Genomic DNA, 16,589 nt, shown 5'->3' on the forward strand with positions numbered 1-16,589 from the left:
GTACTAGATATATTCGCACGTGTTCAGTTAATAAATGTTAACTGTATACTTGTCACGAGTGCCACAAGCTTCTATACCACAGTGCGCATACTTTATAACGGCTTTTTATTTAATAACGACAAATAAGTATGCCTGAATTAGAATTTTTCAAAAGAAGTGGTGTAATGGTTTATTAAACGCAGTAAGTACTACGTAAACATATATTCACTCCACATTTTTTACAACACACATGCTAACTTACTCTCTAAATAGAGTTTTTTTTTTTAATTTCTCAGAATGTCTCGCTACCTTTTACTAGATATTTCAGGCAATAATTGTAATTATATGATACTTATCACATGATCATATTATATTCACGGCGCTGCGTGGAAATTGAAAATCCCCGTTTTTTCTAGGTAATTAAAAGCAGTCAAGGTTTGCGTTCGATTCGTGTGTCTGTAACTATTTTGTAACTAAATTGGTTGATTGAGTCTGTAAAGCAATTAGTTCTGTGTACATTGATTTTAAATACTTTTTTTTTTAAACACACATCAAAGCATCACTGTTAATTTACTGCATACCACGCTTTCAGAAAAATATATTGAGATCTTTTATTGATTTAAGAGGGTATTCTAATCTAGAAATAAAAAAAATTGATTTTTTTATTTACAAAATTTAACTATTCAAGAATGTGCTTACAAGAGGATTTTTCAAAATTCAAATTCTTTTCGGTGATATACATAGGTATTATATCGAAGATATAGTTAGGTATACAAATATATATAGTAGATATATGAAAAACTTTAAACGCGCTTTTTCTCTAAACCGATATCCACGATTTCTCAGGTTCTACTGAACCGATTAACTTTTAGAAAGTCTTCTTTATTTTATGTCTAGAACTAACCATATGCCCAAACTTCAATTTTTACTATTTTTAAATGAAAACTCAATCGGCATTTCGTGAAAAAAACTTTTTCAATTTTTACTGAAAATCAAAAATAGGATGAACTGATTGAATTCAATACAAAATGGTTTGTGTGCATCTTATCTAATTGGGTTTAATAATTCTTTTTTATCTTAACTTAATTAAGCTAGTTCATTGAATTTATGCCAATTATTTGTTCGATTCAAAACAGTCTCTAAATTATGACAAAGCATATACGCGTTTAGGAAACAGTCCAAATCTCGTTTACTTTATTAAACAGTATAAAAAGTCGGCGTTTAACGGTTCTTATTGATATTCCCATCCACTTATTTCTTGCTTCTATAATATTTGAAGCTCTATGCATTTGATTGGTTGTTAAAACCTCTTTGAGGTGCCCACTTCCCCCGCCATTGCACATGACATGCGAGTAAAGGTAAGCAAAATAGTAAGGTATGTAAATATAATATGTTAACAGTTCATTATCGTGGCTCCGGAGTAATGAAAGATATTCAAAGAAATTCCAGGCCTACATACGATATATATTGATATATGTACATATGTAATTTGTTAATGTAAAATATGTAGGAAAGCTGACTTAAATTATGACAGCGCTCACAAACAACCAAAAAAAAAGTATATACTTAAAGTAGCAGCTCGACTTCAACCGCGTACTCCCTCGAACTCAACCCACTCAGTTCGCTAATCTGCTAGCTTTCTGTTTGCATTCGCATTGTACACCTGCCGGTGAACAGACCGTAGTGTACGCATAACGTTTCAAAATACTTTTTTTACTCTTTAAATAAAGTTTGTGTCTTGTACGATTTGTATATGTGTCATTTTATGTAGAGAGTCCGTAATGCTGTAATGTGTACGCTTGCGCAGCGTTAATGAAAACGTGCGTGGCGATTAAAAACGACTTAGGCGCAAATTCCTAGTAGCAAACGGGCGCGAACGGTGATAGTGAACGATTGATTGAGTTTTATTAATCGGCTACAAGTGACATGTGGATGATTTTAATGTACAATTTGTATATTTGTGTGCGTTAGAGCACGTGATAGTCGGGTGAATTACTGTAACTGGCTTGTAATTGATATATAACACAGTACAACAGCTAATCTGGGGGGTGAGAAATTCCAAGTCAGGGTGATGGTACTAGGTCAGTGTAGTAAAACTTATGTTATAGTGAACGAAAATTGGGTACCAAATATAGTGTGTAAAAGCTGCTACAACCGTCTAATGGATTGGAAAAATAGATAATAGTGGTTCGCGAGTTATGTTAAACTACGGTTTTGCCAAAATGTTATAACTAAGCGAAAAAACATCAAGATAAGGAAAAAATTTAAAAGGTCATAAAAAAAACACTGACACATACGAACGCCAAACCCTTTGAGGGTTTTACTATACTGACCTATTACGATCACCCTGACTTGGAATTTCTCACCCCCCAGACAATAATCCCAAAAATGTTCCACAGTGTAATTAAAGGTAATGCACACATTTAGCGAGTTCTAAAATATGGAATGAGTGAAAATGTGAAAATAGTTGAAATTTAATAAAGAAAGGTACTAAATAAATATACAAAATAATAAAAAAATAGAGCAAAAACGCACAAATAAAACAAAACTTTGTTTAAAAATGTCGCAATAATTACTAAAGACACTCAAAAGAATCAAAAAAAATTCCCACCCGTTAATAATATGAACTCTATCTCTATCCTATTCGCGGGAAGCTGGCTGCCAGCTGGCGCTATAAAAGAAACGTAGGCACCGTGCCTGGACAGTGCTGAGGTGACACTCGCGCCGCGATGTGATGTAATTTAACAGTCGCGAAAGGAAACTGGCTGACAGCTGGCGCTATAAAAGAAACGAGCCACCGTGCCTGGCCAATGCTTTGGTGACACTCGCGCCGCGATGTGATGTAGTTTAACAGTCCCGAGGCGATTTCGCAGGAAGCTGGCTACCAGCTGGCGCTATAAAAGAAACGCAGGCACCGTGCCTGGCCAGTGCTGAGGTGACACTCGCGCCGCGATGTGATGTAATTTAACAGTCGCGAAAGGAAACTGGCTGACAGCTGGCGCTATAAAAGAAACGAGCCACCGTGCCTGGCCAATGCTTTGGTGACACTCGCGCCGCGATGTGATGTAGTTTAACAGTCCCGAGGCGATTTCGCAGGAAGCTGGCTACCAGCTGACGCTATAAAAGAAACGCAGGCACCGTGCCTGGCCAGTGCTGAGGTGACACTCGCGCCGCGATGTAATGTAGTTTAACAGTCGCGAAGTGATTTCGCGGGAAGCTAGCTGCCAGCTGGCGCTATAAAAGAAACGTAGTCACCGTGCCTGGCCAGTGCTGAGGTGACACTCGCGCCGCGATGTGATGTAGTTTAACAGTCGCGAAGTGATTTCGCGGGAAGCTAGCTGCCAGCTGGCGCCAAAAAAGAAACGTAGGCACCGTGCCTGGACAGTGCTGAGGTGACACTCGCGCCGCGATGTAATGTAGTTTAACAGTCGCGAAGTGATTTCGCGGGAAGCTAGCTGCCAGCTGGCGCTATAAAAGAAACGTAGTCACCGTGCCTGGCCAGTGCTGAGGTGACACTCGCGCCGCGATGTGATGTAGTTTAACAGTCGCGAAGTGATTTCGCGGGAAGCTAGCTGCCAGCTGGCGCCAAAAAAGAAACGTAGGCACCGTGCCTGGACAGTGCTGAGGTGACACTCGCGCCGCGATGTAATGTAGTTTAACAGTCGCGAAGTGATTTCGCGGGAAGCTAGCTGCCAGCTGGCGCTATAAAAGAAACGAGCCACCGTGCCTGGCCAATGCTTTGGTGACACTCGCGCCGCGATGTGATGTAGTTTAACAGTCCCGAGGCGATTTCGCAGGAAGCTGCCTACCAGCTGACGCTATAAAAGAAACGCAGGCACCGTGCCTGGCTAGAGCTTAGGTGACACTCGCGCCGCCATGTGATGTAGTTTAACAGTCGCGAGGTGATTTCGCGGGATGCTGACTGGCAGCTGGCTCTGTATAAGAAAAGCAGGCACCGTGTCCGACCAGTGATTTTAAAGTCTTGCTTAGTTGTTCACAAACATGTGTCTGTCTCGTTATCTTTCAGTTTCTCTAAATTGTTGATAAAACAAGAAAAAGTAGACATATGTTATAGCGATCAGAACTGAAAATATTTTGGTGTTAGAAAATTCATGCCAAACTGAATACACCCTATTCAGTGTAAAAAGAAAGTAAAGAATTAATAACAAATTCAATTTCACTACTCAATTGGAAATATGCAATCCAACAGCGGTTCTGTGACACAAAGCATTGAATCATTGCCTGCCACCAACAGCAGCAAGGAGGAATCTACTTTAGATGCCATACTCATACGTTTAGGGGAATTTGGGCGCTTTCAGATCGTTATACTTGTGCTAACTTGCCTGCCAGTTCTATTTAATGCCGTATCGTCGGTCACATATATTTTCACAGCTGGAAATGTGGCGCACAGGTGAGTGTCCCATGGTAAAGTCAAAAAATAATAATAAATAAAAATATGAGAGCAACAGCTGTGCGCAAATTACAATATATACATTTAAATATATTATGGTGAGCAAACTTTTCGTTTCTTCGAAGCTACACCTCATACTCAGCACATCATCACTATTATCACCTTTTTCCAAGAATTTAAATAATCAGAATTTTAGCCAAAAAAAATTAATACTGCTAATTCAATTTTTATATATGTCTGTATGTAAATTGGACCACTACTATTAGTAATAAATTTGTCTAGGGGAAAAAATTATAAATGTTGCAAAAAATATATAATAATTTATATGTTAATCGAAGTGTGTTAATAAACCAGGTAAACGCGAAATTTCACAGATTCATTAATCATAAATCACATAAAAGCATGTTTGCCTTTAGTAAATGAAGCCTTAATTTGCTAGTGGGTTACCTATCAATGCTTGATTAAAATAGATTTGAGACAAAATTGTATAGAGTAGTCGGTTTAATGGTTACCCATACTAGTTATAACATCAAACTCTGAATGAGTAACTTGCCTACCTTGAACGAGAATTTCTTGGACTAAACTCAACGAAAAAACTGGTGGAAGTACGGAAAAAAAACTTCTACGGCGAACCTTAAGAGTATGGATTGAAAGCAGTTTTCCAACCTATTATCCCCTCTTGCAACAGTTTCCCATTGCCAAGCCTGATAATATCATAATAGATTCGGAACATAGAATATAAGTCTTTACTGACCCTTACCCTAGCTTTCAAGTTAAGTCAGTTTACTTTAGGTGCAATCTCACGGAATGCGACGGACCACAGAGCGCTTACGATGAGCCATGGGTTAAATATGCCATACCATTAAAGGGCCGTGATCTAGATCAGTGTCAACGATACGCGCACATAGTAATTACAAACTGGACCATTACAAGTGAAGATGAACAACATTGTACGGCAGATTTATTTGATGACAAGAAGACGCAGAACTGTCCTGACAATAATTTCATATTTCGCGATGAAGAAGTGACCATATCGAATGAAGTGAGTAAAGAGCGGTGAAGAAGAGACAAAACTTAGAACCAAAACTAATGTAATATGTATATTCGCATAACATTTGCAGTTCGGCATCTACTGTAATGATGAGTGGAAGCTGACGCTCACCGGTACCATTAATAATGTAGGACAATTTGTCGGTATACCATTAGGTGGTTTGATATCGGATAAGTGCGTAATAATTTAAATTTATTTTAGTTATTTATTATATTAACTTTTCTACCCAACAATTTACAGATACGGTCGTCGTAATGCACTCGCGTTTGGTGGCGTACTAAGCGCCTTATTTGGGATTATGCGCTCGTTTACTACCTCCTATGTGCCATTTCTGGTCTTCGAGTTCCTCGACAACGTCGCCAATAGCTCACTCTATTCCATTTGCTTTATTATTGGCATTGAGCTGGTGGGTCCCAGCAAGCGCGTATTTGCCTGCAGTGTAATTACGATCTTCTACGCTATCGGCGAAATACTCTTAGCCGTGGTCTCTATGTACTTTCCGAATTGGCGTATTATGCTACGTATATTTTACATACCGGCATTGGCTATGATCTCCTATTACTGGGTACTGCCGGAGAGCGTGCGTTGGCTGCTAAGTCAGGAACGTGAAACCGAAGCTACCGACATACTGAAGCGTGTGGCGCAAAAAAATAAACGTAGACTTTCCGATCCAACGTTAGAGAAATTGATTTTGGCTAATCGTGAGAAGCTAAACAGTCAAAGCGGTGGTCGTTTCCCTTTGCGTGAGGCTTTCGGCAAATTATTCTTTCGTATTGCAAGCTGTTCGCTTTCTTGGGTAGTGACGGTGCTGGTCTACTATGGTCTCAGTTTGAACGCGGTGCTATTGGGCGGTAATAAATATTACAATTTCATATTGATTGCGCTTGTGGAAATTCCCGGTTTTTTCATACCCTGTCTGACGATGGATCGATATGGTCGACGATATTCGCTATGCGGTTTTATGTTACTCAGTGGTATATGCTGTCTGTGTACGGTGTTTGTGGATTCAGGTAGGAAATCCGTTAAAAACGTATTTTATTATTGGAAGTGACTTTTTTTTTCAGAAAAATATTATCTACAGTTGAGCTTGTTTCTAGTGGGTAAGCTTGCAATCACCGCAGCGTTCCAAGTTTTATACTTTTTCACTTCGGAAATATTTCCAACGAACTTGCGCAACAGTTTGATGTCTTTTTGCTCGATGGTCGGCCGTTTCGGTTCAATGGTAGCGCCACAGACGCCTTTGTTGGTAAGATTTTAAAGTGGAAAGCAAAAGCAAATAGAGTTTCCGCCAACACCGAAAACTATTAAAGGCTGAAGCGGCGTGCAACCAAAATTTATAATACAAGGTACGTTCCAAAGTAAACAGGACTTTTATAATCTAGTGCCCCCTGGTGGCGCCATTTATACATATGTCGACTGGTGCGTTAGAATCTGCTATCTTTATCGATTGTCCAGTGAGACATGAGACATGACATTACATCGATTGGAAGCAAAGTTATTGCGTTTTAAGTGCCAGTATGTTTGTGCTATCGGTGCGAAAATGAGCTTCGAACAAAGAGCCAACATTAAATTTTATTTTAAAATTGGTAAAACTTTTACCGAAACATTTCAATTGATGAAACAAGTTTATGGCGATGATTTTTGGTCAAAAAGTCAGAGTGCACAAGTGGTTTCAACGTTTTCAAAGTGGTCGTGAGAACATAAATGACGATCAAGATGTGGGAAAATCAAAATCCGTGATCACCGGAAATTCCATCGAAACTGCGCGTGAATTCATCAAAAATCAGCCAAATCATCATTGAAATTCATGGAAATGGAATTGAACAACTCCAAATTAAAATCCATTGATTTATCGCATTTTGACCGAAAATTTGGGCTTACGATAGGTGTGTACACGGTTTGTTCCGCACAAATTGACTGACGACCAAAAATTGCTCAAAATCCAACATTCGAAGAACGATTATTTGACCAAAAATCACATTTCAACCATTAATCACTCCCCGTATTCACCTGATATGGCAACGTGCGACTTCTTCCTTTTCGGAAAAATGCATTTGGCCATGAAAGGAAAGCGTTATGCAGACGGAGAGGTCATTCAAAAGGCTTGCACCGGCATACTGGCGGCCATATCGGCCAACGAGCTAAAACACTCGTTCGACATGCTTTTGGACCGTGCATAAAACTGTATTGAAGCAGGAGGAGAATATTTTGAATAAAATAAATTGATTTTGCCGAAAAAACTATTTGTTCTGTTTTTTTTTTAAGTCCTGCTTACTTTGGAAAGCACCTTGTATTATTTTTATCTATAAACAAAGAGATGTGTCCACAGACTAACTATAGTAAACACTTTTCTCGAGAAATTATAAACAACTAATAAGGGCCGTTTTCTGAATATCTGGCTAGCAGCCAGTTGTCAGTTCAGTTCTGGTTAAAAAAAAACGTTCTTTACCAAAAGAAGAAGTCTTGAAACTATTCAGCACTTAACTGACAGATGGCTGCTAATCAGATATTGAAAAAACAGCCCTATGTCTTATGATCTAGCTAGATCAACGGATGGAACACATATGTATATATATGCGGTCATACTCCGATTTTACTTCGGCAGCCCTTGCTAATTTATTTAAGTAGTTCAAAGTGGCGAACTTTTCTCAAATAGGATTTAATCTTCAACTATTTTGCTCAATCTTTTGTAGATATCATTTCTTGTCTCTTTTCAGGCTAAATATTATGAGAATGCACCAGCCATAATATTTGCAGTTTGCGCTCTGGTCAGTGGTTGTTTGGCGCTGCTCTTTCCAGAAACCTCAAATACAATATTACCGACGACAGTGCACGAGGCGGATAAAATTGGCAATAGGAAATCGTCGGACAACCCAAACAGCAGCAAATTTAATTTAGATAATGAAAGTACTTATATGTAATTAGTTATTTAAAAAGTGTATTAAATTAGTAGTTTTAGAATAAAAATGAAATTGTATGATATAGGAAATAAAATAAAATTTTTAACTAATATTGTTGACAATAGACTCGTTAAAATAAAAAAGACATAGACATAAATAGACATTTAAGACGATGCCTTAATTGAGTCAATAAGGAAATTAACTAAATTAATAGGAATAATGAAATTTAGTTAATTGACTCAAGTAAAGTGACTAACACGCGAAAAACAGTCAAGTCAAACATGTGATTTTTGAAAGATAAATCTGGTAACAGGATGCAACATTTTTTTTAAGTTTTATTATAAAAAACATTAAAAATTACTTACAAAGTTATTTAGCAGATATTTACAACATCAAACACCCAACATAATATATATATTTGCACTAATGACTATGACATATTTTAAGCAATAACTTGTAAGAAATCTATGGTTATTAACATATATACATAGTACATACATATTTCACTTTAAATTTATCATGACTTATAGTATAACGAAATTTATAAAGCCGTTAACTTACTAAGGCAGCATTAGACAGAAGACAATACAACTACTTCACTTTATGAATTAAGCATTAATCTGTTAATATACTTACTAGACTACACAATAAACAATATTTTTTAACTAAAATTAGACCGAGAAATTTGCTCACAAAGGTCCCCCATTTTATAGGTCACACAAAGCTTGCGCTGCTTATCCAAGTGCTTAAAGAGTAACATATTTTAATTTATGTCAAAATTGAAATTTGTATCAATTCAATTATACATACTTGCTGACCCAATTCGAAAACCAGACATGTGCCTCGAAAAACATTATCTTTGGTACTGAGCTTATGCTGCACCAAATACACGCGTTCTGCGGTCAAGGAAGTTATTTTAAGCAATGCCGGCTGCATTGAGTAGTGTTAACTGTAAGTGTAATTTTTAGCATGTGAATTTTTTACCGCTTGAAAACGCAGTGAAAGTCTTTAAATTGAAAAGTGCATATTTTCTAAACACTGCATTGTGCAGACCGGCATTTGTCGATAACCTCTAGGTTATTTAGCTTAATACTAAATTATATATAATGTATTGTACGTGTTTCCGTCCATCATAGGCAAAGTTCAGGTGATGTTGTGCCAGTTTTTTTTAACAAAAATTTAAATTAAAAACAAAATAACTTTTAGTGATAAGATTTGTATGTGACTCGGTAGTCGTCAACAATGCAGATTAAATTTGAGAAGTAAATATTCAAACAGTTTTTTCTTTTGAAACAAATAAGGTATTCGTCGGCGCCCACGCTAATTTATAATGCTGCCCTTTGCGAAACAAGAATTTCACCATTCTACATAAAATATTCACGGATCTATTAAATTTACCTCGCCATAAGTGAGTTTACTCAATTACGATGTGATCAATTTATAAAGCCTTTTCTGTTCAATGTTGTTGAAATGTTGAACCATAGAAGGAAAAATCTTCGAACACCAACGAGTTGAAGACATCTCATGTCATATAATATATCTTCAAAACAAACAAGCATAAATGGTCTGAATAATTTCTGAAGACTCATCCAGTCTTGAATGAAAGTGGGTAGTTTTCCAAGGCACTGATAACTGATAAGGCATGGACGCCACACCAATTAGCACAATCATTTTTTATTGCATATGTTTGTGAATCTGTTTGAATTTTAATTAAATACGATTTTAGCACATCTGTTCCACAATGCAGTGGGCTCTGATGGTACGAGTATTATCTCATCGAATATGTATGTATATGCAGCACATGCAAATAAACTAGCACAAATAGACATACATAAACACCTAAGTTAAAGCTGCTCTCACCTTAGTGAAAGAAGCGTAATATTAAGACAACAATGCAATTTTTTTCAATATTCAATAAGGCAGACTGAAATACTAGCATGGTCAAAAAGGTCACGCAGAACCGACGATCGGCATCAATGCTTTCTTCAGCTGCACGATAGACAAGAGCTGTTCGCCTACTGATAACAGCAATTGTATATAAAGGCCTATACAATGTCGAAACAGCAACAGTCTTTAGGCATTGGAGCTGAGTATCTAATCCGGAGCAGTTTTCGCAATGAAGTTAACTATCGTTCTTTTGGCCCTTGTTGGCCTAGTGGCCGCCGCTAGCGTTTCTTCGATCAAGAAGGCTCCCGTAGCCGATCATGTTTTCTTGGAGAAACAAAAGTTCCTCTTCGAAATCGTTTACCGTGTGGAGGATCCACTGATGTTCGAGGAGTACATCAAGTTGGGCAACACTTTGGTCTACGACAAGGCACTTTACACCGTAAGTTTCAATTAATAATCATTACTTATCCGTAATGAAGCTAATATTATATATGTATACACTTGGCATTTCCAGCACTTCGATCAATATATGGAGAAATTCTATGAGTCCTACAAAATGGGCGCTCTATTGCCTAGAGGTGAATTCTTTGGTGCCCTTGTTAAGACTCACCACAAACAAGCTTACGGTCTATTCAACTTCTTCTACTACGCCAAGGATTGGGAAACCTTCCAAGCCAACGTGGCATGGGCTCGCGTCCATGTCAACGAAGGCATGTTCATCTATGCTCTGACTTTGGCTGTCATCCACCGTGATGACTTCAAGGGTCTAGTACTACCATCCATCTACGAAATCTTCCCACAATATTTCCTCAACAGCAAACTCATATATCAAGCTGAGAAATTCGATTACAACACCTGGAGCAAATACAGTCAATACGAGAAGGAATTGCTCGACGTCTACCACAAGACCAACCGCTACTACAACCAGGGTTATTTCTATATAAAGGACTTCAAGACATACCAATGGTGGAGACTTATGGGTTTGGACGAGCAGTGGTACGCAGCCGAGAAGAGCTTCCCTCTACGTGAAAACACTTACGAAATTGTTTCTGATGATAAATATGTGTCCTTCATGAATAATATCGACATGTTCTGGCATCCGGTTGATTACACACGTGACATTGACTACTACAACGAACACTCTGTATTGTCATACTTCACTGAAGATTTAGGTTGGAACTCTTATTGGTACTACTTGAACATGGATTACGCGTTCTTCTTGGATGGCGAAACTTTCGGTTTGAATAAGGATCGTCGTGGTGAATTGTGGTTGTACAATGTTGACCAAATTCTGAGCCGTTACTATATGGAACGTTTGTCTCATGGTTTCGGTGAAATTGACGATTTCTCCTGGAATCACGCTTACGAATACGGATATGATTCCGAATTGATTTCCTATAACGGTGTTGGTTTCAGCACTCGCAGCAACTACTTCGAACGTAGATCTTATGGCAAATACGACATGTTGAACCAAATTCAAAGCGCCTTCAAGCGTATTTACGATATCATCGATTATGGATACTATACCACCGCTGATGGACACAAGATCGATATGCGTAAACCCGAATCTATTGAGCTCATCGGAAGTTACACTCAATCAAATATCGATACTTTCGATAAATTCTTCTTCAGCTATTGGAATATGTTGAGTCATATGTACCTCGCTGATGTAGACTACAACGACTTTGAGGTATATCCAAATGTTTTCCTCAACTTCGAAACCATGTTGCGTGATCCAATGTGGTACAGCTTCTACAAGAAAATCACCGATGTCTTCTATCGTTTCAAATACCACTTCACACCATACACACAAGAAGAACTCGTTGCTCACGGAATTCAAGTCAAGGATGTCAGCGTTAGTGAATTGGTCACCTACTTCGATTTGGTTGATATTGATGTTACCAACTTGTTAAACGACAAAATGGTCTTCGATGATGGTAAATTCGTATGGGACAAATCATTATACGCTCGTCAAATGCGTCTCAATCACAAGCCATTCCACTATGATGTCACTGTCGACTCTGACAAGGCACAGAAGGTTGTTCTTCGCACATTCTACGGTCCTAAATACGACGAATATGGACGTATTATTTCACTGAACGATAATCGCATGAATTTCATTGAATTGGATGAATTCGTCTATGAATTGGCCGCTGGCGAGAATGTCATCAAACGTTCATCTGAGGAATTCTACTGGACTGTTAAGGATCGCACCACCTACACTGAATTGTATCACTATGTGATGGCTGCCTTCGACGGCAAATACGAATATCCCGTGGAAATTAGCGAATCACACCGTGGATTCCCAGATCGTCTGCTCCTACCTAAGGGTTGGGAGAGTGGTCTACCGGTACAGTTCGTATTTTACATTACTCCATATGTTGGCTCTATCGAACAACCCTCAAACATTGATGTCACCTACCTTTCTGACATTGGCACGGGATTACGTTACGTTGATAACAAGCCATTCGGCTATCCATTCGATCGTCCCATTGATTTATCTCTATTCTTTGTGCCCAACATTTACTTCAAGGATGTGAGCATCTACCACAATGACACACTGAAGCAATACTACGAGAACTACAAGAACTACGGCCACTTCGACTACAACTTTTACAACGAATACTACACCAAATACTTCAACTAAATCGAGCTGGCTGTGGAATAGAGATATATGAGTATCATCATGCTTTTTTAGTTAATTGTTAGTCAAGCAAACATAAATGTAATAAAAATTAATGCAATCAATTGCTACGGCGATTAAAGTATAAATAATATCTTTCCATTATGGTAATTGAAGCGAAAACCAACAGGACGGCGACAGAAGTCAGATCCCACTACTATTGGTACTTTTTTTAGTTGCGCAAATCACTCAGAAGGCACCGGGTAGCCTTTCCACCTAAAGCCTAATATCTGGGTAGTAGTATGTGCTGAGTGATTTTTTCTCTTAAGAATGCAGATGCCTTATTTTATGGGGAAAAAGAACAAATAGATAAAGAAGTTCGGGTACGGGAAGTTATACTTTACTTCACGGTGTCAAACAAGCTATACTATAAAAAAGGACGAATTTTAGTAGATTCGGATATAACTGTTTGATAGAAAGTGGATGTGAAACTTTCATGTGCGAAATCGGACCATAACTTCTCAAGCCTTTAGTGCCTATCAACTGAAATGTCAATCGCAATATACCTTTAAGGAAATTCAGAAAATATTATATTCAGGTAATAATGTACGATTGTGTCCAGTGGCGTAGCTACAACTTCGGGCGCCCGGGGCCAAGGATGTTCTGCCGCCCCCCTTTATCTACCTACAAGTTTCATGAGGTGGTTCGAACAGAAGTGAATTTTTACAAAATATCTTCGATATTAAGTATATAAAATTTAGGAACTAGAAGCCAAGCAAATTCTGAAGTTCCGAAATTCTCACAATACGGTTTTTGAGGAAATTGATAGTAAATTTACAAGACATCTTATTAAAAGACATAGAAAAAACCCATTTTCGCCCTATATTTTGTACACTTTTGACACAATTTCCAGAAATTTTTGCCCGAATTGGAGTTTTTAAATATCATTTTTGAAAATTTTGAGAAATAAAAGTATTTGTTACATTCAAAGCATAGGGTAACTGTGAGAGTGACACGTCGCTAGACAAAGCTAAAAAAGTGCATCTTTAAATTTTATCACTATTTTTAAGAAAGATGTAAGCCAAAAGATATAAGACAAATTCAAAGACTGAAGAGTATTCGAGTAAAAATTAATATTTTTCATTGTTATTCAGATTATTTCATTGTGAGTGTACAACTCTTTATCTTTTTTAATAAATTTTGTAAAAAAATTTGTTGAAGTTTTTTTCTGATATTAAAAAACAGCGAAGATCGTTTTGCCGCCCCCCAAGACGTTGCGCCCGGGGCGACGGCCCCTTTCTCCGCCCCCCCTAGCTACGCCACTGATTGTGTCAGTTTAAATATTAAGCCAACACCTGAAATATGTACATATACTGAGATACCTTTGCATATTGTGAGAGTATAACACATTCGATCAGAATCCAATCTAGTCCTTTTTATTTGGTTACAATTTATTTGTGATATGCTTAAGCCACTTTAGAGATCGCAAAAGTACTTGATGCTGTGATGTGTCCGAGACAATATAGCCCATTTAACTGTCGTAAGGATTTCTGCTTAATTTTTGAGCAATTTTCGCAAATTTTATTAGGACTACCCCACCAAGAAAGTCACTTTATTCGGTGAATCGATGCAATCGAAAGAAATGCCTAGACCGACATTATAAAATGAAAGTAACTAAATATCTGATGTGATATATATACATACTCGTATAAGATAAGTTAAGTTTATATGGAAGGCTTATTAGGAAAGCGGGTTAAAAATTAATTAATAATTTTATAATTCTTTCATAAAGGCTAGTAAGGAGAATTCCCTTTTTTAGACGGCTTTAGTGATCCATATCTCGCGTTGTATTTGCGCTTGGGAAACGCTAGATTCTCAGGCGATTTTGTGATTACTTGACTCCGTATTTTTTGAGTATGCGTCAAAAATAGACACCAGCAAAGGGATATTACGTCATTTTTCACAGTTCCTTCGATAAAGTTGAAAACACAAGCGAAGCTAAGTGTTTAGAGGGATTAGCAGGAAATCGTCTGCTATGAACTGCTCCCCTTCGGCCAAACTTTTTATTCGACCTTTACTGTCAATAATAGACTGTGTAAAAGAAGCAATCGCCCGGAAGCTTTGACCAAAAGGAGGAATTGTGTTCCATCACGATAATGACGGGTCATACGCATCGATAGTGAATCGCCAGAAGCTCTGACAGCTTGATTCGGAAGTTTTTATGCACTCCATCTTCCTGTCTGTCACAAATACTATTATTAAAAGGAAAAAGTTCGTTTCAAGAGAAGTTTGTGAAAATCGACTGTCAGAGCTTTTTGCCAAAAGGGAAGAGGGTTTCTATGAAAATGGCATAATGCAATAACTTCAAAATAACAACAACTTAGCGATCAAAAAGGTGCATGTTTGAAATTATGCATATTAAATTATGGGCTATGCTTAAAAAGTGAAATCTTCAATTTAATGCAAAAAATAAGGTATTTAATTTTAATTTATCTTATATAATGTATGTGCTTATTTTTATTGGCGTATTAAAGACACGTTTTCGAATTTACTTTAATTTTTCTCTTTTCGTAATCATATATGTACATACATATATGTACACATGAATCTTTTTTACGGACCTTTTACCATAGTAACAAAACGTTACACGAACAGGTGCTTAAAATCGGAACTTGTGCAAACAATAATTTTGTTGGCTTTTTTTTTAATAAACCAACAAGTGAGTTAAGCTCCAGTTCGAGTTGCCCGCCTTACTGATAACAGATGCCGTACTGTATGTTTGAACGTACATACATGGGTATGTATGTATCTATGGAGGTGAAGTAAATATGAATTTGCACATCTGTTTGACAATTTATTTTAATGTGTTTTGTTTTTATTTTTTTTTGTTTAACTGTAATGAAATATTACTGTAAGTTAAACAGACGAATTGTTTCAAATGTTACGGACCTAAATAAAAAGATGCGGTTTGCGAGAGATCACGATTTAAATATGTAATGAACAGTTGAAAAATCTTCAAAATTACCGATAAAGTTTACACTGCCAAAGGTTGGAATATGAGGAGAAACACAGAAACAAAAACCCATTGGCCTCATAAAACGTAAACCAAAGGATAATTGACCCCGCAAAATGTAAACAATGGGGTCAGTGACCTCAAATGTAAACAAAAGTGGTTGTCTCGGCTAAATGACCCCATTCTTCCCTTGAGGACCACTATTATGAGTAAATTTAGGTTGACTATCAGTTTAAACATAAGTGTCTTTACAAAAGTAATTGTTCCGATCAGTGGTACAAAGGAATACTAAAGAAATGTGGCGAAGGGGTCGGGATTTCGATCCGACCAAGTATGTATTCAACATTAACAACAGTCAGGCTAAATCGATACCAATTTAAGGACTTCCCATAAACGAGTACATCTATTTTCTTGAAGATGACAGACAGTCGTTAATAATTTTCTGAGGACAATAGCGTACTTTTCGTACTGGTATCTGACTTCGAAGACCAACATTGTCTATCAATTTCGAGCTGTGGCTATCGGAAAGCAATCGGGTAAACATGAAAGCAGAAGAAGCGTTTATCAGCAAATTTTTTTAAAACGGATGTGCTACTATAAATCTTAACCACAGTATATACATAGGTAAAATGTTTTAAACAATTATGTTCTGAGCCTATGGCTCACGTCTTATTAATCGAGGTACCAAATATATGATCAAAATGTTTGCATACATATAGCTTATC

At 37.4% G+C, this 16,589-nt stretch overlaps 3 protein-coding genes across 6 annotated transcripts in view; 2 read left to right on the top strand and 1 right to left on the bottom strand.

Annotated features, from left to right (window-relative positions):
* The window catches only part of LOC120779178 (DNApol-eta), a 76,778-nt gene that overhangs the window by 49,912 nt on the left and 10,277 nt on the right, over nucleotides 1-16,589 (bottom strand). The gene's annotated exons all lie outside the window — the stretch shown is intronic.
* LOC120779184 (organic cation transporter protein-like) lies at nucleotides 1,961-9,833 on the top strand. 4 transcript variants are annotated; one of them, XM_040111445.1, is made up of 7 exons: nucleotides 1,961-1,976; nucleotides 4,007-4,390; nucleotides 5,183-5,432; nucleotides 5,512-5,615; nucleotides 5,682-6,451; nucleotides 6,506-6,687; nucleotides 8,135-9,833. In XM_040111445.1, the coding sequence occupies exons 2-7, from the start codon at nucleotides 4,176-4,178 to the stop codon at nucleotides 8,360-8,362; spliced, it is 1,749 nt and encodes a 582-aa protein (XP_039967379.1). In that variant the 5' UTR covers nucleotides 1,961-1,976; nucleotides 4,007-4,175; the 3' UTR covers nucleotides 8,363-9,833. The 4 variants fall into 4 exon arrangements, with proteins under 4 accessions (XP_039967379.1, XP_039967377.1, XP_039967380.1 ...); XM_040111443.1 differs by lacking the exon at nucleotides 1,961-1,976 and adding an exon at nucleotides 2,352-2,389; XM_040111446.1 differs by lacking the exon at nucleotides 1,961-1,976 and adding an exon at nucleotides 2,352-2,389 and having other exon boundaries at nucleotides 8,159-9,833.
* On the top strand, nucleotides 10,444-13,026 carry LOC120779180 (larval serum protein 1 beta chain-like). Its single transcript, XM_040111424.1, has 2 exons — nucleotides 10,444-10,667; nucleotides 10,743-13,026. The coding sequence occupies exons 1-2, from the start codon at nucleotides 10,458-10,460 to the stop codon at nucleotides 12,873-12,875; spliced, it is 2,343 nt and encodes a 780-aa protein (XP_039967358.1). The 5' UTR covers nucleotides 10,444-10,457; the 3' UTR covers nucleotides 12,876-13,026.

Source organism: Bactrocera tryoni, chromosome 5 (assembly GCF_016617805.1).
Source record: "Bactrocera tryoni isolate S06 chromosome 5, CSIRO_BtryS06_freeze2, whole genome shotgun sequence".
Lineage (NCBI taxonomy): Eukaryota > Metazoa > Arthropoda > Insecta > Diptera > Tephritidae > Bactrocera > Bactrocera tryoni.